Here is a 24,622-nt window from a genome sequence, read left to right on the forward strand (position 1 = left end):
TGACATTCTTTGAAAAAAATGGCAGTGAGACATTTGAAATGTCGAGGACTGTACATTTCGACGTTTAGACAAACTAATAAAAGATCAGTGCATTTTAGAGGCATTCCGTTGAACAATTTTTTGTTTAGAATAATGTTTTACGTCGATTAAAAATAACTTATAAAAACTTCAATCCCCCATTATAACTTGCCTTGGGTTGGGGTAATTGTCATTGCATTTTTTCATATAAATTTTTGATATACTCCCCATCAAGGCAAGTTAATATAACTGAAACTGAACCAAATTATATATCCTTCTCACTCATCATGACAGTCTATGTATATCTCAGTAGGCCGGCTCAAACTCCAGAGATTGTGGAGATATTGTGCGAAAAAGATGTCTTTCCCCAGGCCTAAACTATTTCTTGAAAAAAGTACGGGCCCAATATTTTATTTTAGTATTTCGGAACATAAAAACACCTTTTTAGTCTAATATCCCACAATTACAGGAATCTGAACCTAATATGTCAGCCGTTACACGTCGAAGAAAATCCAAAATGGTGCAAAAATTGAGCTAATAGAGCCAAGTGACTAGGGCAGTTGAAAAAGTTAGAAATGCGAAAATTAACCTTGTCAGCCACGTCAGACGAAGACCTTCCAACTTAAAATTGTATTTTTCAATTACACTAGCTTTCGTTCTGAGAGGCTTTCATCTACATAACTTGAATTTCAACAGTTTGACTTTAGTTTATCGGATAATATTGCAGGCGAGTAACTAGGTACTTTCGCTCTTGAGACGTGTAAACACTATCAAAGATGTCTGACTTCCCGCGTTTCTCACAAAGTACACCTAGTACATTTCCATAATTCGCACGATAAAACGTCAAAACATTCAACTTTTCGTTCTTCATCTGTGTATATGTATAACTGTTGAAAATGATTTTATTTCGATCTGTTGCTTATCAAAATTTAATTTAACATTTTTTCTGAGCACAATGTCATCAAAGAAGATACATTTATCTTTGAACAGGGATATTAAGCAACCGAATTTAACGAATTTCTTCCTATCAAAAGTGAAATCGCAGGACAATAGGTTGGTGGTTTTACTGTTAACTTACATTTAAGCTAAGATTCATAATATTTTGGTTAAATTTCTTGCGTTCCCCTCAGTACCGACGGATCGCAAAGTCAGGGCTCGTCATCTCCAAGTGTGTCAAAGAAGAAGGATTGGATTAACACAGACGCCGTAACTATTTCCGTTCCGTTTGTTTACTTGATTTGACAAGTACTCTTCATTTCAGTTCAACAACAAAACGGAATCGTTCTCATCATCAATAGTATCGATCAGTGATAGCGATGAAGGGACACCAATCAAACTCGATCCAAAAAAATTTGATTCAGACGATGACATGTTCGAATCAGCGGTTAGTTGGACAAGCAATGCTGCAAGCTACAATCTGATTAATGTGCTTCTTGTCTTCCAGTCTCGTGACGGTTGCTCCTATGCTTCCAAGAAAAATGTGACAAAAATGTTGGAGCAATATGAAAGTCCGAAGAAACAGCGAATCGATGTAACGTTGAAATTAACGCCGGAAGAAAAGATGCTTTTCAGAGAGGCACAGGAAATGGATCCACAGTTTCTGGATGCCAATCGGAAGTTGGAAGAAAGTTTAAGGAAATGTAATGGAAGTAAGTTTCGATTTAACGTGCCAATGAGCAAAAACAAATCTGGAGCCGACTCAAGCCAGTCGAACGAAACAATCTCGGTCATCGATGCTAGTGTAGTGAATCTCAATTCGTCGCACGATCTTTTCGATGAAATGGTCGCGGCAAAGAAAACAACCAATGGCGTGCTCGACAGTGGAAATAGAAATCAATCTTTAAATGATAAGTCTAGGTCATCAACGAATGGATTAGATAAAAGTTTTGACCAACTAATTAACGATAGCGTTACGTTTACATCACTATCGGATATCACAGCTTCCGAATCAAATCCACCAAACAACGAGACTAATTCAGTGCCAACCACAAAACCATCGGAATCAGTCAGAAGGAACAACAAATTTGTTTTTAGGACAGCAACTACTTCGAAAGCAGCTGGTAGTCATACTGAAGGCAAGGCTGTCGATTCTGAGCGGAGCAATCCAACCTCGCGACCAACAGCGACAATACCGAAATCAAAAAATCATGACCATGACAAGTACGACGTCGATGCCGTTTTGAAGGAATTAAGTTATGAAAATCATCTTCCGATTGGAGCTAATCGAACAAGACCGAGTTCACCATTGAAGAATACTCATCAACAAGCGAAGAAGCCGGCAAAACCATCGACTGTTCGGCGAAAGGACTTGGAAAACAGCTATGACGATGAATTTTCTACGTCAGACTTTTCGTTTTCAACGAGCAGAATATCGTTACCATCATCGACCTCAACGTGCCTTACCTCACCTGCTGCCAATACCGTAGACAAGACATCAAGTAAAGATCCGAAAACGAGAACAGGTTTCGAGAATTTGCAAAATGTTTTGAATCGAATTTCGAATAGTCCGGCTGTGAAAACCACATCGAACGTAAGTTCTCCTCGCCAATCATTGTTTTGATTTTCTTAGCAAGTCGTTTCATTAACCGACAGCCAAGTCATTCCACATTGGAAGAACTGCACAAATACAATGTCCAATTGATGGAATCATGCTGTGATATAATCGATCAACTGCCATCCGAAGCGTATAAGACCCTTTTCGGCGACAAAGTGAATGATTTCGTTCAACTCAGAAGTCTACGCTCGAGAGTCAAGGCGAAAATTGTTAAATTCGACAAATTGCTACAAAATGAAACAGCAGTGCCTGCAACCCGACCGAAACCAGTGTCTGAATACCAACAAACACCGACTCCTGTCGCCAAACCGTCTTTTGATTTTGATGATGAGGAAGAAATTTGTCCCGATCTTATGGATTTCCTTAAATTAAACGAAGAGGAAAGAGATTCGTGGGGACGACTAGATGAAATCAACGGTAAGTTGTGCCTCCTCAGCTGAAAAAGGATTTTTGTGTTTGAACTGAAGCCGTTTATTCCTTCCACTCAGGTTCATCATTTGCCTCTAGTAGTGGAACTACTACATCCAACATCAACCGAAACTCAACATATCAAGAACGAGACATTTCAATAATCGACCTGGACAGTCCTTCCGTTTCCCGATCAACTGCAACCGCTTCAAACACAACACTGATGGGAAAATTTCAGTCTCACATTCAAAATGACGGCATAACCGGTACAATATGCCTGTCCTTTAATGTTGTAACTGATTTAACACCACACCAATTGTTGTAGGAGAATTCGACGGCTACGGTTATGCACATTCGCAAAGGCTAAAGGATTGTTTCAAAGCGAATTTTGGTCTCGTCGTTTTCCGCCCGAATCAACTGCAAGTCATCAATGCGACGTTGACGGGCAAAGATTGTTTCGTTCTGATGCCGACAGGAGGAGGAAAATCGTTATGCTACCAGTTGCCGGCCTTGTTAAATCCTGGCGTTACCATTGTCATCAGTCCACTCAAGTCGTTGATATTGGATCAAGTAAACAAACTTCAGTCGTTAGATGTACGTACCGATTCGATTTCGAGTCCGCAGCTTTTTAAAAACAAATTTTTCTTTAGATTCATGCCGAGCACATGTCGGGTGATTTAAGTCACGCTGATTTCAGACGAATTTCCGATAATCTCAACCGGAATCCGCCAACGATAAAACTTCTCTACATTACACCGGAAAAACTGTTCAGTTCGGAAAGTCTTCCGCGGTTATTGCACATGCTGCACTCCAAAAAGTACCTTGCTCGTTTTGTTATCGACGAGGCGCATTGTGTATCTCAATGGGGCCACGACTTCCGTCCCGATTACAAAAAGTTGTACACACTTCGCCAAGACTACCCGAATGTTCCACTCATGGCACTAACCGCAACAGCTACTCCTCGCGTACGCACAGACATCCTGAAACAATTGAATTTGGTGCAGTGCAAATGGTTTTTATGCAGTTTCAATCGACCGAACTTACAGTACGTTGTGAAACCGAAGGCTGGTGGACCGGCAACGATCAAGGACATTGTTGAAACGGTGAAAAAGAGTCCGAAGGCATCTGGAATCGTGTACTGTCTTTCGCGTAAAGAATGTGACGAAACTGCGGACAAATTGCTTGAATGCGGCATTAGAGCGTCCAGTTATCATGCGGGAATGACTGACAAGAATCGGGAACAGGTTCAAAAGGATTGGATTTCGGAACGGGTGAAGATTGTTTGTGCGACCATAGCATTTGGAATGGGTATTGACAAAGCAGACGTGAGGTTTGTGTTCCACTACTCCATGCCGAAGTCTATCGAAGGATATTATCAGGAGTCGGGTCGCGCTGGCCGCGATGGTCAGAAATCGTTATGTAAGATTTAATGGATTTTCAAGTCGTGGCTCTTTAAACATAAATTTTTCTATATTTTCACAAAGGCATTTTGTATTACAACTACAGCGACATGCTACGGTACCGCAAGATGATTCAGAGTAACGTTTTGAGCGATAAATTATTTACTGAAACGGTAATCTCTAATCACCTTCATTTCCAGGAGACAATTCATCCGGATCGTACGAATCGCGGCAAGTTCACATCAACAACCTGTATAAGATTGTAGAGTATTGCGAAAACGTCATAGACTGTCGTCGGACGCTGCAACTGAATTACTTTGCTGAACAGTTCTCCCGGGAGCAGTGTCTAGCTGTTCGTGATATGGCGTGTGACAATTGTCTTAAACGTGACTGCTTCAAGGTATCCCTTGACTGTCATTGTGATGATGGTACATGAGTTCTAACCAAACAAATTTCGCATTTTTTGTCAGGTCTTTGATGTAACAGAGGATTGTAAAACTATTGCAAAGGCGGTACGAGATCTATGCAGCGGCAACAATAGATTTACAATGACCCACATCGTTGATGTTTTGAAGGGCGGATCAAGTCAAAAAGTCGTATCGTCGCGGCACAATGAAAGTCCATATCATGGACACTTGAAAAAATGGCAAATGAATGACATCAAACGTTTATTGCATCGCATGATCACCGACGAGTATCTGCGTGAAGATTTGATTTTCTGCCGGGACATTCCGAATGCCTACCTGAAAATTGGCACCAACATCGAAAAGTTGATGAAAAGTGGCGTTAGAATCGAATTTGCTATATCCGATGAAAAGAAGAAGAAGGCAACCAGTTTGGACGTTGTTACGACGGCCACACCATCAACGGATACGGATGAAATTAAATTGGATGCTCCTACGGAAAAATTGATCAAAGAACTGCAGGACAGATGCCATAACGATTTGCTGGCTATAGTCCAGAAGCTTGCCAACCAGCGTCAATGCACCATGGGCAATATCATGAATCTCCTGACGATCAAAGAAATGTCTATACAATTGCCGTCCACCGAAGAAGAAATGCTTCAATTACCTCACGTAACTAAAGCTAATTTCGAGAAATTCGGCAAGGAATTGTTGGAGACGACTTGTGTTTATGCGGCCGAAAAATTGGGTGAGTTGACAGTGTCTCATCGACCACGATCGACACAAACAATCTGATAATGCGATCTTATTTCATTCAGGCATTTTAATGGACTACAAAGAAACACTTGGAACGGGATCGGGACAGTCGTCGAATACTGCCAACAATCAAATTTACGATTCCGACGACGATGGAACGAATTGGAGTAATTTGGCGGCCGAAAGCTCGCAATCTGGATCGGGTGCAAAGCGGAAACGCAATTGGCCGGCGAAAGGTAGATACGGTGGAGCGGCGAAACGGAAGAAAACTAATACGCCGAAGAAACGGAGAGCTGGTGCGCGGAAAAAGACTCCTGCAAAAGCCAAACGAGCTTTGGGTAAGACGACTCGAGTGTATTTTAATCGTACAGTGACTACAGTCTTGTCAATATTTACAGGTTTTCTTACGCCAAAATTTTGATTTGTGGCTGGATGTGACGAATGAATTCTTTTTTACAATTTGAAAAGTTCAGGAATTTTGCTAATGTGATGATGATGATGATGTTTATTGTTGCAAGTTATTAAAATAGTGTTAAAGCCGATCACATCTTTCCCTCATCAATCAGTTGCTCCACACACTTTTCCAATACTGCTAAAATCGATGCACTCGTTTGCTGTGACGAATACGGTTTGTCTACTGGTGGCACATGGATGAAAAGCGTTCGTTCGCAATTCTTATCAAGCGAGTTCAAATAGATGTATCCGCACAAGTAGCTGAAACCCTCAAATATTAGAATCGATTCGCAATCGAACGGATCTTGATCGCATCTCACCTCCCAACTTTCGTCGACAAACAAAGCATTTGTTCCGGTAGAACTGCATTCACTTCATTCACTATTTTCTCCACATCAAAGCAAGTGGTCAGTGCATCACAGTTGCTTCCATTGTTTTTCAAGCAAACTGTTGGCGTTTCTAAGCATTTACCGCTCCAATCTGGCCTACAGAAACTCGAATTGTTGGCACACTTTTCAACTTTAATCGCTTTGGCACCACCGTCGACACCACAATGTATAACCAACTGTGAGAGTAATAAATTGTGTTGAGGAATTTCAGTAGTGAGTCTTTGAACATCTTACCTTTGGACCTTCCTTCCATATACTGTCGACATAGTTATTCACTTCGTCGTAGACTACAGGCACTTCTAACAATTTGATGCGAAATGATTGATTTCGGACGGAGTGTTTCACTGGTAATAGTCGAACGGCTTCCCAACTAGCGTTTACCGTTTCATGTCCTTCAAACGGACCGAAGCCCGTTACATATACTAGGGGCTCGGTTGCAATTCCTTCCATAGACATTTGTGGTTGATGATTAATCGAATCGAATCCAGATAAAACTTTCGACGAATGTTTTGCTATCACAAATTAGAAAAGGCGTAGTGCACCTCCAATCTAAATGTTTCGCTAAAAATAAAGAAAAATCTTCCAAATCACTTGGACGATATGACACTTTGATAACAGACACTTTGTTTTTGTTTACGTTGCGAGGTTCAACAGTAAATTGTCAAAGCAACAATTTTCAGTGATGCCAGCGTTACAGACGTCTGATGTGTGGGAGATAATTTTTTTTTTCACAGACAGTACAAGCAATGTAAATGTCGATGGCGCGAAAATTCACGTAAGGTTTTATCTCGCTAAGATTTTTCCGACTGATTTTTCTTAGTTCAGATATCATGCTACCGCGGTAGTAAGGCAGCGTGATGCAAGTCCCAAGGAAACTTCGATCAAACGAAATCAAACTGACGATCCGGCTGAAAGACCTTACTACTAGTAATAATAACGCAATAGTACATTTTCTACCTTGGTGTATATTTCGAGAATAACTTCGTATGCACAATTGTATATAACGAGCGCCAGCGAGTGTATATACAATTGTACATATAAGAAGTGATTCGAGAAATATACACCAAGGTAGAACAATGTTTTATCTCCTGCAAGCTGATATTTCATACATTAGCGAAATAACCACAAAATTTTTGGATTTAAAATTAATTAATTAAGCATGTTGTTTTGAAACGCATTCACAACAAAAAACAAGGCATCAGAACAGTCGGAGCGTTTGCTGCGACTTAGCCCCGTACAACCCGTAATCCTATTTCGTCCGCAACCATAATACGTCCGTAGCCCTATAAGCCCGGAACCGTAATACGTTTACAACCCTCTAATGCTTCTGTTACCAAAATGCAAGTCAAGTTGGGCATTTTCAAATTTACTGAAACTGTTCATTTTTAAAATTGCGCATAGCGCAATTACGAAAGCCCGTACGAAGTACCTTTTAAATAAAACCAACAATTTACGACATTATTTTAGAAACCCAAAATTTTTTGCCAACTTTCCATTGGGTATTCAATTACCTCTCAAATGAAACAAAAACTAGCAAAATCGGATGAGATTTACTCGATTTATGTGCAAAAAACACTTAGGGCCGAGTAGCGGCCTTAGTCCAAGGGCCCAAATTTGAAACTTTTTTCGCCACGTTCTTTTCAGTGTTCAATTACCTTCCATAACAAACTAAATCTAGCAAAATCGGATGAGATTTACTCGATTTATGTGCAAAAAACACTTAGGGCCGAGTAGCGGCCTTAGTCCAAGGGCCCAAATTTGAAACTTTTTTCGCCACGTTCTTTTCAGTATTCAATTACCTTCCATAAAAAACTAAATCTAGCAAAATCGGATGAGATTTACTCGATTTATGTGCAAAAAACACTTAGGGCCGAGTAGCGGCCTTAGTCCAAGGGCCCAAATTTGAAACTTTTTTCGACACGTTCTTTTCAGTATTCAATTACCTTCCATAAAAAACTAAATCTAGCAAAATCGGATGAGATTTACTCGATTTATGTGCAAAAAACACGTAGGGCCGAGTAGCGGCCTTAGTCCAAGGGCCCAAATTTGAAACTTTTTTCGCCATCATTCTATTCGGCATTCAATTATCTCTCAAATGAAACAAAAACTAGCAAAATCGGATGAGATTTACTCGATTTATGTGCAAAAAACACTTAGGGCCGAGTAGCGGCCTTAGTCCAAGGGCCCTAATTTGAAACTTTTTTCGTCACGTTCTTTTCGGTATTCAATTACCTTCCATAAAAAACTAAAACTAGCAAAATCGGATGAGATTTACTCGATTTATGTGCAAAAAACACTTAGGGCCGAGTAACGACCTTTGAGCCCTCCCAACAAGCCCACGTTGCATCTTACCCAAAAACAATGTTCAGCAACTTTGTTCTACTCGTCAATACCTTTCATTTGATATATCACAAGCAGCTATTGCGTGCGTATTTCGGTAGATATCGTCGAAAGACTGAAAAACACCTATAGGGCCCTAGCTCTGGAGGGGCCGACCCTACCATGCCCATTTTCGAACTTGAACTTACTTTTGTCGATACCAATCGGGGAAAAAAAGAATTTTGAAAAAAGCTTGTGATATACTCAAGCTAGAGGGGTCACGGACGGACGGACGGACGGACGGACGGATGGACGGACGGACGGACGGACGGACATTTTTTTTATTGCGGATTCGTCATCTATGAACATAACCAAATGCTTTGCCCTTACTGTCTGCTTCCAATTCGACGTGTTACAAACGGCATATTAATCTTATAAGCCCCCAGTACTTCGTACGGGGCTAAAAACATCATACAGAGAATCCTTTATTTACTTACTCACACACATATACTATCCACCTCAACATTTCGTTCAAATCACATCATTCCGACTACTCTGATTATTTGATCGATGTAGAAGTGACTAACGAACCACTACCGACACCAATTGCATCGCGTTATCTGATTTGTTGGCGTAGTGGTCAGCATGTTTGGTTGATATGCTGCTGGTCCCGTGTTCGCTTCCGCCGTTCGGCGATTATTTTTTTTCAAATATGTAGATGGAAAGTAAATTTACCCTAGGTGGGTTATGTGTGAATTATCCAATCGTATAGGCTGTGGTTATGTATGTGTTTGTGTTTATATGCAGAAACGCGTAATGTATGAAATATCAGCTTGCAGGAGATAAACATAATTTGAGGACTACAACAACGTTTAATCGACAATTTTCATTAACATTAAACTTTAGGTCTTCGCTAAAATGTCGTTTAAATCGTAACAATACAAAAAATTATTCCTACTGCCAAGAATAACTCTATCATCCACCACTGACGGTGTCGAGAAAATTTCACCGTCAATGTGGAACTCTTTGGTAATTTCTCTGTTCGAGTCTATAAAACACACACATCCATTCGTTGAACAAGCCACCAGCATATCCGCTGATTGAAACCTAAAACTTTTCGGTGATGCAAATATTTGCCCGGGTAGTTCAACTTTCCAAAGTAAATTGAACCGTGAACCACTGTCTCCCAACGATATGCCATAAACGTATTTGTCGTAGCATCCGAAACAGATAGTGTTATCATCAATCGACTCAATTGGCGAATAGATATTTCCGCCAGCATTGAAAGAGTCTAGAATTATTCCGATGGTCTGATCTATACAATGAACCATTCCCAATACTTCAGCCACGTAAATTTTGTTCCCTAAGGTTATTGGAGTAGAAAATATCGGTGATTTAAATCCAATTTCCCATACGGACGTTCCAGTCAAGGGTTCAATAGCTGCACATACACCATCAAGAGTTGAAATACATAATTTCTCATTCGACGTCTCAATTATCCCGGCATAGATACTCTTGTTTCCGATTTTGGTATTCCATTGCAATGCCCCATCATCAGCACGAAGACACCAGAGATTAGACTCAGATAAATAATTTCCGAACACAACAAGCTTTCCAATCGAACCTTGAACAATGCATGCCTTGGATTTGACCATTCCTTTGGAATCAAATTTCCATCGTTGCATACCACTGCGTATATCAAAGCAGTAAACAAATCCATCGTAGCATCCAACTATTCCGAAATTATCGAACTGAACGACTTGGCACTCGATCCGGTCAGGTAGAGTGAGTTTGGATAATAATTCACCCGATCAGAGCCGGATTAACCCATGGGCAAAGTGGGCCCGGCCCAGGGCGCTGGGAAAATAGAGGCGCTGAGAAATTAAATTTTTTCGACAGTGTAATCATTTCACGTTCAACATAAGTCATGCACAAATCAACGTAGATTAAAAAAAATTCGCGCTCGCTTCGCTTGCGTCTGTACATTACATTCTTGGGGTAAATGTGAGCTACAAGAAATGCATATATATACATCTAACTTGATATTTTTGAATAATACACGCACATCGACTAACCCAAGGCTGTTCGTATTTGGTTATTTAAAGCGTTTTTTTGATGGTCCTGCTTTAGAAAAGTTGAACTTTGAGGCTTCTGGCAGAAGACACTATAAATAATTTTCAATAACCATTCCATTGCTTCATTTTCGTCAGCCGCCGGTGATAGTCGGATGATGGAAAGCTTTTAGCTCATGAGGAATTTTCGAAAATTTTGTAAATACCTCATGAGCTGAAACCTGCTCATGATCGCCGGACAACGGGAGTTTGGAACAAATAAAGCAGCTGGAAAAGCTGTAGAACAAATCCGTTTCCGCCCATTGAAAATTGTTCATGGCATATATTCGCGATTTTTTTTGTCGAAATCCAAGGCCAATTACCTAAATTGACGCCGTAAGTGCGGTCGAAATTCAAAATGGAAAGTGCGGAGGTCTTTCTAACGTAGCGTCATTTTCATACAATGAAGCGTTGAAATGTATTTTTCGGTTCACTTTTTCATCGAATCGTTCACTTAAAATTCAAATTTTAGGCACACTTACGGCGTGAATTTTAAGATCTAACACTTTCAGAGTGAAGACAAAGGATCATTCTAGAGTGCCCTAAACTTCAATACTTTTGGGATCCCGAGTCCTAGATCCTTGAAATTGCTTCAACGCAAGTCGTTTTTTCCGAATCATGACCTTACCCAACGCACTGCTCCTAGCATGAACATAAGAAATATTTGGAGGCTGATGAAGTCACAGTAGGCACTGCGTTTCTTTCGTGAAGATAGGTGACTTGTTTTAGTTGTGTGAGTTCAAACACACAATACAATCAATCTTAAGCGGTAGCTCTCATCACAAAAGCCTCCAAATTCGACGTTTGTCAAAGTAGTGTTCATGCTAGGAGCAGTGCGTTGCCTTACCAAGTAGAGTAAATCTCGCAATATAATGAAACTGTAACAGTATCACAAATATTGTGTCAAAAATTCACGTTTTTTTCTTGGTTTTTCCAAACAACGCGTTCATGTTCTAACGATCTTCCAAGGGAAGTGAAAAGTGAGAATAATGAGAGGACATTCGAGTGTAAATTGAAAGAACACCTGAATGAAACTATAGAATTGTGATGTAAATTTGAATTGTAGTGTTCATTTTTCAATGTCTGTTTGATTTGATTTGTTCTTCAAGAAGAATTTCAAGAAAAAATTGTTTCGGATTCATTCTACAAACTTCAAACTTAAAATCCCGAAAAATACGAGCGAAACCTTTTTATAACTTTACTTGATTTTTGTTTGTGGGAAAGTTTTGCGAATTAATCACGAAAACTCTGGTTATATCATATATCTCTCATTCATATATGGTTATATGTTATCATAAGCTTGCCACCTCGCCTCGCTCGCCGTTTCTAACTACACATTACTTAGAAAATAATATTCTTGAGGAAATGTTGAAAACATTTTATTTGATTTGGTTGACAATGTGGGAAACAATTTCTTTAATAAATTTTTCATGCGGCGCTGCAAGGCTCATTGCCCAGGGCGCTATAAATGCTAATCCGGCCCTGCACCCGATAGGAGATCAACGTTCACAAGGATATGCGAATGACTTCCGACGGATACAATCGATCTATTATCAACAATACAAATTGATGGTGTTGCGTCGATGCACTTCGTTAAGTCGTGAGACCATGTAAAAGAATGTGACGCACTTTTCACTGTTTTTATAGGCAAATCGCCTGAACGATGATTGTGTAGGCTCAGCAAAATTCGTTCCATACAGAGGTCAGTGTTCAGAAGCATGGCTATTAGCTCCGGGTCAACGAGATTAAATTTGGATTCGAGATCATTGATCAGTTGTAAGGCTAGGACTGAACTACCTCCAGCAGCAAGAAACGATGATTGTAATGTAATTTTTACGTCAAAGTTGGGAAGATGTTCCTCCAGTCTGGTCAAAAAATAGTTTTGATGGAAATCGGTGGACGGTTTTCGAACCATCTCCAGTAATTTTGATTTGGAAACTTTTCCATGACAGGACAGTGGAAATTCGTCGGTGAAATGTAATTCGTTTGGTACCTCTTGTTCCAATAATTTCTGTCGCAGGCCTTGAAGAACTTCTCTCTTCGAATATGTTCGGTCTTTTGTGCACTGCACAAACAGATTCAACGAATTCGTGTCTTTGTCGTACACACAACATGCATCCTTGACCGGCCAGTTAGCCTTTGCAACGTTTTCGATTTTTGTTAGATTCACTTTCCGTCCGAATATTTTGACCATGTTGTTCACCCGCGTTTTATAGTAAATTGTTCCCGATTTGATTTCCACTAAGTCTCCGGTTGCTACACTGCCTGAGATGTTATTAAGTTGTCCATTTTCGTAAACATCGCAAATCCGAACTTTTGATTCAATGAATAGTTCACCGATGCCATTCTCGATAATTTCTTTATCCACACAGTCAACCACTTTGAGCGTTGTGTAGTGATCGAGTGGTAGGCCGATTGGTATCAAATTCTTACATTCAATATCAGCAGATGTAAGCTCGTAGATCGTGGACCTACGATTGGGACGACAAAAATTTGTTAACGTTCGTCAAAGCTCCAGAACTCATCAACTCCTACCAGCACGAAACTTCAGTGATGCCATAAATATTGAACAGCCTTGCGTGCATTTGTATTTCATCATTCACGGTAAACCACAACGCAACCTCTTCCATGGACGGAAATGATTCCCCACCTAGAATTAGGCATCTCAACGAATTTGAGGATGATGCCAGTAGACTTTGGATCGCTTCGACAGGGAATCGACGGAATAACGACGGCGTTATTTGCATAATTGTAACGCCAGTCATATCGATTGACGATAACAACAGTTTCGTTGAGAGTCTGATTTCGTTTGATACCATAAGAATCGTTGCGCCATTGAATAGTCCGAGGCATAGATCCACCACGAACGGATCGAATGTCGGTGGTGATGAAATGTAGATCACATCGGATGGAGTGATTTTGTAGTGGTTGCTGTGGACGAAATTTGTTTTTAAAAGAATTTTCGGTTGAAAGTACCTAATGAGTAACAATCTAACCTCAGGCTCATCACATTTGGCATCAGACACTTGAAAGGAACGTTGACAAGTTTTGGTTTTCCAGTCGTTCCGGATGTTGAACAGCAGAACATTGGCTTCGACGACAGAAGAAGATCGTTTCCTTCGACGATGTTACGAGGTGGATTATTACCAGTGGGTAGATTGTCTACTGAGAGCCTTATGACCACCAGACTTTTATTGAAAACGTTAATCTCCTTTAACGCTTCATATTCCTTGTGTGTTAGCACAAACGATTCGTCTGCTATTCCTATGTTACATCGAAATAAATCGATCATTTCCTTGAGTTCATCTGGGGATTGTGTCTCGTTTAAACAGCAAAAGGTAGCAGACGCATCTAAAATTCTAACGAAAATGTATTTACAAAATGTAGGGACTCTAACAGCGTTGGTGTAATACCCAATTATAACAGGAACGATTTCAGCTGAATGATTCAGTAAAACTCCAATATTATTTTGGCCATTCCTGGTACACTCTCGTATGGTCGTCTCAACGATTTTACTTGCTTTGATTAATTCATCGTAACTGAATTGTTCCTGATCTTGATTAGAACTCTGCCAAATAATTGCACGTCCTTTTCCATATTTGCCAAATAATTTCTCGCTACTAAACATCTTAGACACACTACGGTTTGTTATTGTTTACCTTTGGTTATGATGACAGAGAGTAAGTACATGTGTGTGCGGGGTGTGCGGGCAGTACGAGAGTGAGATGCCAATCACCAGTGAATCAGTTCACCTTCATTTTGTCAGGCGGTAAATTCAAAATTAAAACCGTTAGCTATTCGAAACGGCTATGTATTTGCCGTTGTTTTCGAAATAACAATTCCGAGACAACCTAGCGACCCTAGGAACCTAGCGAGTGTTCTCTTATACATCACAATTATGACAACGAATTGAAATATTTTGTGACAAACATTTAGCAAATCGATATTTTAATCAAACGAAGTAACAGATTTAATGTTTTGATGGCGATGTACCGAAAAAGGTTTGGTATGCTCTTCAGAGCACCAGGTGATTGGTGATTGGGTTCTAGGATTAGATCAAAGGTGTGTGAATAAGTCTGAATGCTATTTTGTGCTTTAGACGTTTTTTTCACTAATAGAGAACGCTTAACAATAGCCAAGCTAACGTAATCTCAGACATTGGTAAGATATTATCTCGTTTAGGTCTACGTTCACGAACGAACAACGGAAGCTCCTCCCACTTTCCATTATTAAAAAGTAAACGGAGGCCTAAACGGAGTAAGTTTCCCCTTTAGGCGGTTTCAAAATTTTTAGAAGAGATAGACGGCAAGACCAATAAACGTTAACACAAGGTATGGTCGAATGTCAAATTTTGTATGGAGCGGAGGACATAGCGATTTCATATAAAGAAACTCACCTCTCATGAGAGGTGAGTTTGTTTATATGAAATCGCTATGTCCTCCGGTTTGTATGAACAGCAATAAAATATGATTCATAATAAGACCCTACACCTACACCTTAAACTCTTACATCAAAAGACAACCAATGCAACCAATTCAAATACAAAATTCATTTAATTCATCCGAATCTAGTGTTCATTCCACCAGTTTTCAGAGAGCGCTAACGGAGCGGATGAAGCATACAGTTAAACGTCAGTCGTCAATGGAAATGTTTTATATTTCAGTTTAAATTCAGAGTTCGTCGGTCATTGGTCGTGTCATAATTTCATTTAGCTATACTCATTTCCTTGATGTGTATTAATAAACAAGGAGAAATTGTTTTCTATTAAAGTTATAAAAATTTGGTTTTAATTTGAATTAACGAATTGTGTTCAATTGAAACAAAATATTGAGAAAGGAATGAGAAAAACGATTTGTGTAAAATTGCAACTGAATTTCGTATGAAAAAGTGTGAGATTTCAACTTTTTTTTTGTTGTATTGTGGATGAAAGGTGTTTGAGTTGCTCTAAATTTATAATATTAAATAAAAATACCTTACCTATTTCACTCTGGCGCGTTGTTGCATTTTATAATATATCGGCAGTGTTGTTTTCGTTGAGTTGGTTTTATTTCTATATTTAAACAAAAGTATTGAAATATTTGCAAGAACCTGGAAAGGAATTTATTTGATATTTTCTGCGAATAATGAAGATGGTAAGAAGATTTTTTTTTTTATTATTTATTTAACTAGAATCTAAATTGCTTGCGTTGCTCTCCGGTTATTTTCCTTTCGTTCTTTCTTTTCTAAACGATTTTTTTTATTCATTGTATATTAACGAACAAACACACAATCTCTCAGATTTTTTTTAAATTTGTTTGCCTTTTACGTGATTATATCTTTCAATCAGTGTAAAAAAAAAACCGACGGTGTTTGTAAAACCGAAAGATTTTTAACAGTGACCTTAACAAGAAATGTATATAGCCGAAACTAAAGCCGAGACTATAAAACAAGTATTTTGGTTAAAGCAAAATTTAAATGAAATTTGTACAAATACAAATTTACATTTTTTGCAATTCTCTTTTAATTGATTTTTGGTTAGCAATAATCTGAGATTATATTGTAAACAAACGGTTATTATATACCGGATCCGTTAACAATTTTTTTTTATTCTTAAATCTCGTTACGACGAATTAAAATAAAAAAAAACTTTTTCATTAAAAAAGCCCACGAGAAGCCAGCTCACTGCAAAATTTGTGTGGTATATTATTCAACCCATCATTTCTGGTTACATTCATTAAGCCACATGTATATTCAGCCAATATTTCCCTCCAGATATGACATGACGGCTGCCTAGAGTCAATTCGAAAACTTTATCTTATCAAATATTAACTGAGTGTTAATCCTTCCAATCAATGTAATAAGAAACGGTTCTAATTAGTCGTGTCAAGCCAGCAATCCCCCATCTAATCATACATTATTAACCAAAATTCTGCAAGGCATGGGGATTTTCCCCTTATTAATACAAACCCGCAGCTAAAAGTTAACAGAACACACACACTGTCTCATTATGTATCAACTCTACTCAGCACACGTGCTGTTGATATGTCTCAAATTTTCGCTGTTTTATAAAGAACAGTGATCTTATGCATACATATATTGCACATCGTACGCAACGTTATAAGTGAGTTATATTTTTGGCACTAAGGTTTATCATGAATTATTTGCTTTACGTAAAGAGTTGTGTCTCTCTCTGTGATTTTGATATTTTAAATAGTATGTCTTCCGAATTGAAGTGTCTATTTATAGCATCACGCCCGATTAAGTAACCATTATAATTATTTATTGGTAAATCAGGCCGTATGTATCTCTTTCGAGGAGATTTTGTTGTTGTTGTTTCGTGTTACATTTTAAGGTGATAAAATTGTTCCTGTACCAAAAACGGCAAACATGACTATTGTTTCTTTCCATTCTGTTCACGTTTATGCTAATAGGTTTGCTCCACTTTTTCGGTATAATTTTCTTTTGAAACAATATAATGAATAGTTCTGTTCGCTAAATAATTGGCAGCATATTTGAGCTGTATTTTGTTAGCAACGACGACGAGATAATTTTATTCAGAAATTATTTTCAGTTCGGCTTTTCGGCTTTACCGCGAGAAGTAGAGGTATCTGTTTCTTTTCTTATTTCATTCCGTAATCCATACAGACTCCATTGACCGGACTGCCTACAAGAACTGTTATTACAGACGTTTTTTTGTACTTGAAACACACTTAAGATACTTAAGAACTTGATTTGGTAATTGCTGCTACAGACAATTCGATGATTTTTCTAGAGGTAACGTGCGATATTCGCTATATAAATATGGTTTTAATGAATTCATGCCTCTTTTTGCCGTCAATGCGTACATTTAGCATACATACATATATAAGTTATACAGACGGAGTACTTAAAACGTCCCACCAATTAATTTGCATTTACGCGATTGTTTCGGATATTAAAAGACGTTCCGCGAAACGTTCAAATTTGTAATGTAAATAAAAATTGTGAAAACCGATTTTAGTCCATCGACGAAATTAGATATTTTGCGGACTGGATTTCGTTTTGTTTAACTACGCATTCAGTAAATAGCCGTTACCAGCTTATCTTCAACAATAATACGCAAACAACCAGATATTTGCGGAAAAATGATTTTAATGGCAAGGCTAGAAGAAAAATTCGTTAGCAGTACGACTACAGTATAAGATAAGCCCATGAAGTACATTGTTTTGGTAGAAATATACATAGGAATCGATTCAAATTGGTATCGAAAATTGGATTTTTTGATCTACCTCACACTTCCACAAATTTCCTCTCGGTGACCTATTTGACAATTAATCTGTCAAATACGGCTATTCATCTGTTGTCGATAACGACTACAAAAATAATGACAAGCTCTGGGTAATGTGGTCCTTTACATAGTAAAATTCATGTTAAAAAAATTGAAGTACAAGATTTGAAATCAACACATTAAAAATAAGTACTTTGATCGACGGAAGTAATAGACCCGATAAAACTGGTTTTATGCTTGCAGTTTGTAACACGTTAAATCCTTAACTTTTTGGTGGTTGGTTGGTATAAAATCTTTTACTTCAAAAGTTAAGATGTAAATTAATCAGGTAACAATCTACCTTAAGCTCATGGCTTTCTTCTGTTGTTGTTGTTACCTAGCACTAGCCCCTTCTAAAATGTATTGAGTTAATGAACAAAGACTCTCCACCTCATATCTGAAAAATGTTTCTGCGAATTCCAGCGTTTCGATTTATCGTTCTCCTCGACATTCTTTGGAAATTTATCCATACAAAAAATAGCTGCTCTGGTATTCATTATTCATTGTAGTACTCTTCAGAAATTTGGACGTGGCAATGAAATTCATGAAATTCATGTCGATTTTTAATGCACTCAATAACTCCACCTATTGCTCAAGGAGCTACCACATCAGTCAGATGTATATAGTATATATGTGGGAACCAATTACCGTATAATCGGTAGGGCGAGCATTATATGTCAATTAGATGTCGAACGATGATGCTCTTCGTTCTCTCAAACAACGAGGTTAAATGTAATTAGTCGTGGGCGAAACGTAGAAAGGACAACACTTGTATTTCACATCACTGTGAATCAAATAAATAATTGTTCATTTTATGGAATCGGTTGGCGTTTTTATTCAATGAGAACTTCATCGTTTCCTATATGGGGGCTCAACCGGCCAGTGATCAGTATGGAATATAAGTGTTGAAAAGCGGAAAAACATAATAACGTTGCGGAAAGTAAAGCCAGACTCAAAAATTTGTGCAAAGAGTTCAGGTGAAACGGTGTTTTCACGCTGAACAAAAGACGTAAAGAATTTAGGTGGAAACGTTGCCTCCATGCTAAATAAAAAGTAAAGAAGGACGAATTGAACAGTGTTATAGTACCTGAAAATTCATACAACGCAAAGTGAAAAGACGAAAAAAGATACGAAGGAGAACGTTCGAGAAGGCTTTTGTCACGAGCGCGTGCTTTGTTCAGAGACAATAGACGCAGCACACACATCAGCACAGCAGACGATCGTTCGAGTGTGTTTCATACATTGGGTGAGAAGAGCAATAAACGGATCGAACGTACATGCACTGTTAGACAAATATTAGGCGTGTCAGCGAAATGGAATGCTAAACTACTACGAATTGAAATAAAACCGAGCGAATTTGGATCGAAGTCAAGGGTGGTCGAATCAATGATGGTCGAATCAATGACGGTCGAATCAATGATGGTCGAATCAATGATGGTCGAATCAAAGATGGTCGAGTCAAAGATGGTCGAGTCAAAGATGGTCGAGTCAAAGATGGTCGAGTCAAAGATGGTCGAATCAATGATGGTCCGAGTTCAATCGCAGTGGATTGCCGAAAGTCCAAAAAGCTGAACATTTGAGGGCAAATATTTTGTTAAGGGGGGTTGTGTGGGAACCAATTACCGTATAATCGGTAGGGCGAGCATTATATGTCAATTAGATGTCGAACGATGATGCTCTTCGTTCTCTCAAACAACGAGGTTAAATGTAATTAGTCGTGGGCGAAACGTAGAAAGGACAACACTTGTATTTCACATCACTGTGAATCAAATAAATAATTGTTCATTTTATGGAATCGGTTGGCGTTTTTATTCAATGAGAACTTCATCGTTTCCTATATATAGGAAACTAAAATTTGCCGTAATGTTGTCTGGTTGCTACATTTTGTATTCCAGTATGCAGGTTGTGCGGTGTAAAAATAGTTGTAAAAAGAGTAATGACTGTCAGTTTATAGTTTATTTTGTGTCTTTCCGTGCTTTTCCGTTTTCAATATATTTCTTTTGACAATGTTCCAAATTGTTATTGAGGAGAGTTACTATCAACGAAGGTGCCACAGTTAGTTGCAAAATAAATCGAATTTTCCTTCAGTCTAATCTTCATTGGAATTAATTATGGAGCCATCAATACCGGCACTTACTAATCAATTCTGCTTCATTCTACCAAAAACGTTTTAAGTTTTTCTTGATGAGTAAAAGTCTCTTGTACAATTTGTCGCCATTGTTTGAATGAATTATAAGTCTTTTATGCTAGACTATCAGCCTTTTCTTCGTAGGTGGTAACTTGAGAATCCTTGCTGTGTAAAACACCCGTTGTGCAAACACCATTCACAGCGTTATTGATTAAATTTTAAGTCAATCAAATTCGGTAAACGTTCGTCTTTAGAAACTGATTACATCATCCTATTTTTAGCCGATAACAATGAACTTAACTCAAACTATGAATCAATTGCAACCACAAATTCGAAGAGAACAAAAACTGCTGCAGTTAAAATGTTCGTGCAGTAAATTGTCGAGACAATAAAACCAGTGATAAGGAAGACTCACTCACGAAGCACAATAAAAATCATTGTTTGGACTGTTCAAACAGAATTATGCGTTATCAGTAAAACTGGTAGGGAATGTACAAGACGTGAAAAGCCATTAACAATTTCACAAGTAAAAATAATTTCTGTAAATAATTATCGGAGTGCATTACAATGACCGTTTTAGCCATGGCATTTGAATGAATCATCCGTTATTGACAATGTGAAGAATAATTTCCGACCAATGTAGTCAGTTAATAGTAAAATTTATGTTAAAACGAATGTAGTCACCCTATGCAAAAAAAAGTTTGAAAGTTAAATTCGTGGGTGTTGTGTTTGGCCAGATCGTAGCGAAAAGCCAAAAGTCATTAGAGAGAATGAAATTTCCCACTTTTTCCTCAGTTTAACACAACGTTTTTCACAACAAAGGTATCCGAAGCTGATGTGAGAGAATGACTGCTTTCGAGTCTGCGTTGTGAAAACGTTTTTGCATCAAAACAAATGAAGTAGTAGAACTAATTGTAAAAAGTTTGCCGTTTCTAAAGGACCAACAAATACTTTCCAGTCTCCAATGGAGACTCTCCACTGCTTATTGGTCTTAAAATAATATCTGAAAACTTGTAAATATTTATCTAAACTTTACAAGTGATTCGCAGTGAGCAAAACGATTTTCTCCGTACTATGTTGCTCTTAATCACCTCCACTCACGAACGATGTATGAGACTCAAATACTACCTCTCGTACGCACAATGTACACTTAAGTCATAAAATTTTACTTCTTAATCATGCGTAGTACAAATGAGTCAACCATTTGATCTAGTCGTCCCTCAACTTAAATTTTACGACTTAAATGTACGTACGTACATTGTGAGAGATGTAGTCGCTTGAGTCTCACACGTAAATCGTGCTCGTCCTATCGCAGGGCCCATTTTAGGGAAATTAAATTATCAAAAATGTGTCTATCATTTTATACATCGACGTCCCTCCTTTGCTTTACGGACTATTTGATTTAGTTGTTTTCATACATTTAAGCATTTTATTGGGTTTCACGAGACGTAACATAAACCAGAATTCAAGAATTTTAGGTAATTTCGAGAATTAAATTCCCTAAAATAGTCCCTGGTAAATCGGTATTTTACGCTTTTCCGTACAGATCCGCTCCAAAGTGCCTACTGTCATAAAACATATTTTTACTGCTTCGTCACACCTACCGGATATCCATCAGAAACAGCAAATAAAAATTGATATTTTCGAAAATGTATGGACACTCTACTTTCAATTTATCGTAATCGCAGTTCTGTTTATTATTGAAATTCAGTGCTAATCTTCAGTAAGCCGATAGTACATTGTTTTCAAATTGACGATTAATATTTGGAGCAACGGTTGAGCTTGAGTGCTCGTATTTTGATTAAATCTTAAAGGTGATTACTTGCTATTTCAAGCGGATAATATATGTGATTGCTGCTCTTTCCAATTCAATTTTTACGTTTAAATTGTTTACGCTATTCGAGCTGACAAGCTCGATGAATATTCAAATTTTGTTTCACTTAAAAATTGACTTCCCGCCGCTACTTGAACTTGAACCTCTAATCAAATTTATAAAAAAACTTGAAACGCAAAAAGAAATTGGCTGCTATCAGTTATCGGTCAGATCTGGATAATTTCTGGATTTTTTGTTTCTTTGGATTAATTCTTTTGTACTTTCTTGCTTATGACCCCATAAAAACCGCACTTTCGGCAATAATTTTTTTCCTTAGTATTCCGTCTACAAACCGTATAACTAACAAATTTTACTTTCTGAATTTCAGATTACGTACAACACATTCAACATCGTAAATTAATACAATGCGTTGCCTTATCAATATCACATTTCAATTTTCGCCAATAATGGGACTGTGCTAATAATAACAAACAACAAACAAACATTCAATCAATTAATGTAATAAATTCGAATTAAATTTTCGATTTCGTTCTAAATGTTGACGCACAATGAACAATTCGGAGGAATTGCGCAAAAAGCTGTCGAATCCTCCACCATCATCGACTGGAGGACCAGGACCATCGACATCGTCTACTACCGTGACCGTGACAGTTCAGCAAAACATCGAACCAGAACGGACCTATGTGTTCCCTGGACTGAGTGCATTCGCGAGCGGTAGTGGTGTCCGACCCATCGACAAAGCGTCGCCGCGTGGCCATGCACGATCCGTCAGCCATGGTGGCGGCGGAACGTTGTCGTCATCGGTTGGACCGTCCAGAGGTCCATTGAAATCGGCCATGAAAGGTCATCAACGAGCTTTATCACAAGGACAAATATCGGAAAATTCTGTACCGGCACCACATTCCGGACATAGTCGCGTTGGATCGAAAACCGATTTCATTTTACCACCCGGATACAAAGACGCTCAAGCTAACAGAGAACTGGCACCGTCTGCGTCGTCACAAGGGCGCGGTCACTCTCGTCAAGCATCGCGATCCGAATCCATTTACACATTGCGACGGGCTGAAGCGCCACCGATATGGAAACGGTTCATGTTTTATCGTACAGATAAATTTGATGATCGTGGCTATCGAATTGTTGTGCCAAATCACACTGTGCCTCCGAAAACACCGAAACGTGATCATCCGAATGGACGTCGGGTCGGTAATAAAATACGAACCACTAAATACACTCTGCTATCGTTTCTACCGAAGAATTTATTGGAACAGTTTCACAGAGTGGCAAATTTGTATTTCATTTTTATCGTTTTGTTAAATTGGTTTATTGATGCTTTCGGCAAGGAAATTGCCATGATACCGGTGTTGTTTGTGTTAGGTGTGACGGCGGTTAAAGACTTATTCGAGGATCGACGGCGAAGAGCTTCCGATCAACGTATTAACAATTCAACGTGTCGCGTTTACGATGGGTAAGTGAAATTTGAATCTTATTTTACTTTTAATTATTGCCATTCATGCCACAAAAGCAAAATTAATTACTGACAATCTGATTCGTGCAGATACGAATTGTGACTGCACATTTATTTTCGGATTTGAAATAAACCAAGTGGATTGATTGATTAGATTGCGCTGCTTATATGGAACGGGACATTACCCATAGATAGACCCATCATAACATGAAAATGTGAAGTGTTGCCTACATTTATTGTTGAGATAAAATGGAAATTGACTTGAATTTAATCCGTTAAAGTAAACAAATAAGAGATAAGAAGACGCGCAACATCTTTTCAGATTTTACAACAATGAGAGAATGTCGTACAATTTGTGAGGTTTTCGTGGGTACCTTTGTTACTCGGCATTAAGTTTGTTGTATTTTGATCAGTTTAATAGAAGTACACCTTGGGGAGTAGCTACTGACTAGCAAATCCGATTTTTGAACAATTTTTCATCGATCTTTTCTAGTGGGTCTCGTCAATACCTGTCATTTGTCGTATCAGTCATCAATTTTGAGCTTCCGGGTTGTAAGTCTTAAGAAAACAAGCGACAACACGCTGTGTTGCGCTCTTCTTGATGGAAATGGCTATGGATCCGGATCCAGCAACCTGATTTTGATATTTCACCTCTGATCTTTCTGATTGATCTTGTCAGAGTATCATTTATTTGCCACATCGCTTTATTTGCTGCATCCGTTTTGATCATATACTTCCAGAGATATAAGACCTGAACGAACAACGTAAATATTTTCAACAAATTCCTAAAACGAAACCAAATGTTTTTTAACTCAATTAATGTCAAAAACCTTGACAACACATCTAATCCGCTCTTATTCCGTCGTATTTGACTTTTAAGTCAATCAAACAATCAATTGCATAAAATTGTGACATTAAAATTTTCATTAAATTGTCGTTGATGAGCTAGTTATCGTGCTTGTGGGACTGTATATTATACCCTTATCGTTTACTCACAATCAATTAATCTTAGGATTTAAACTTAATTCGTTTAAATGGGATTGGGATATGGTAATCAAAAGTATTGTAATCCATGAAATAATACAATCGACAATTTGA

At 38.3% G+C, this 24,622-nt stretch overlaps 4 protein-coding genes across 8 annotated transcripts in view; 2 read left to right on the forward strand and 2 right to left on the reverse strand.

Annotated features, from left to right (window-relative positions):
- The first annotated feature begins 852 nt into the window (after positions 1 to 852).
- LOC119070888 (Bloom syndrome protein homolog) lies at positions 853 to 6,082 on the forward strand. The gene is made up of 13 exons (XM_037175409.1): positions 853 to 1,071; positions 1,149 to 1,224; positions 1,280 to 1,402; positions 1,463 to 2,548; positions 2,611 to 2,989; positions 3,061 to 3,246; positions 3,306 to 3,574; positions 3,631 to 4,399; positions 4,465 to 4,518; positions 4,581 to 4,780; positions 4,851 to 5,532; positions 5,603 to 5,878; positions 5,939 to 6,082. The coding sequence occupies exons 1-13, from the start codon at positions 974 to 976 to the stop codon at positions 5,959 to 5,961; spliced, it is 4,221 nt and encodes a 1,406-aa protein (XP_037031304.1). The 5' UTR covers positions 853 to 973; the 3' UTR covers positions 5,962 to 6,082.
- Positions 5,032 to 7,011, reverse strand: LOC119070889 (pyroglutamyl-peptidase 1). Of its 2 annotated transcripts, XR_005086565.1 has the most exons (4): positions 6,617 to 7,011; positions 6,314 to 6,558; positions 5,937 to 6,254; positions 5,032 to 5,854 (listed from the first exon to the last, which is right to left on the reverse strand). XR_005086565.1 is itself a non-coding variant. In XM_037175411.1 (3 exons), the coding sequence occupies exons 1-3, from the start codon at positions 6,836 to 6,838 to the stop codon at positions 6,083 to 6,085; spliced, it is 639 nt and encodes a 212-aa protein (XP_037031306.1). In that variant the 5' UTR covers positions 6,839 to 7,011; the 3' UTR covers positions 5,874 to 6,082. The 2 variants fall into 2 exon arrangements, 1 of the variants encoding a protein (XP_037031306.1); XM_037175411.1 differs by lacking the exon at positions 5,032 to 5,854 and having other exon boundaries at positions 5,874 to 6,254.
- Positions 7,012 to 9,578: 2,567 nt separating this feature from the next.
- LOC119070890 (beta-alanine-activating enzyme) lies at positions 9,579 to 14,473 on the reverse strand. Of its 2 annotated transcripts, XM_037175412.1 has the most exons (5): positions 14,226 to 14,473; positions 13,809 to 14,171; positions 13,348 to 13,743; positions 12,301 to 13,283; positions 9,579 to 10,508 (listed from the first exon to the last, which is right to left on the reverse strand). In XM_037175412.1, exons 1-5 carry the CDS (start codon positions 14,438 to 14,440, stop codon positions 9,604 to 9,606), a joined length of 2,862 nt encoding a protein of 953 aa, XP_037031307.1. In that variant the 5' UTR covers positions 14,441 to 14,473; the 3' UTR covers positions 9,579 to 9,603. The 2 variants fall into 2 exon arrangements, with proteins under 2 accessions (XP_037031307.1, XP_037031308.1); XM_037175413.1 differs by lacking the exon at positions 9,579 to 10,508 and having other exon boundaries at positions 12,044 to 13,283.
- Positions 14,474 to 15,476: 1,003 nt separating this feature from the next.
- The window catches only part of LOC119070891 (probable phospholipid-transporting ATPase VA), a 54,143-nt gene continuing 44,997 nt past the window's right edge, over positions 15,477 to 24,622 (forward strand). For all 3 annotated transcript variants that reach the window (XM_037175414.1, XM_037175415.1, XM_037175416.1), the window contains exons 1-2: positions 15,477 to 15,944; positions 22,427 to 23,524. In XM_037175414.1, the coding sequence (XP_037031309.1) occupies positions 22,608 to 23,524 (917 nt within the window). In that variant the 5' untranslated portion in view covers positions 15,477 to 15,944; positions 22,427 to 22,607. The remainder of the gene's footprint in view (positions 15,945 to 22,426; positions 23,525 to 24,622) is intronic.

Source organism: Bradysia coprophila (genome assembly GCF_014529535.1).
Source record: "Bradysia coprophila strain Holo2 chromosome IV unlocalized genomic scaffold, BU_Bcop_v1 contig_106, whole genome shotgun sequence".
NCBI classification, from domain to species: Eukaryota; Metazoa; Arthropoda; class Insecta; order Diptera; family Sciaridae; genus Bradysia; species Bradysia coprophila.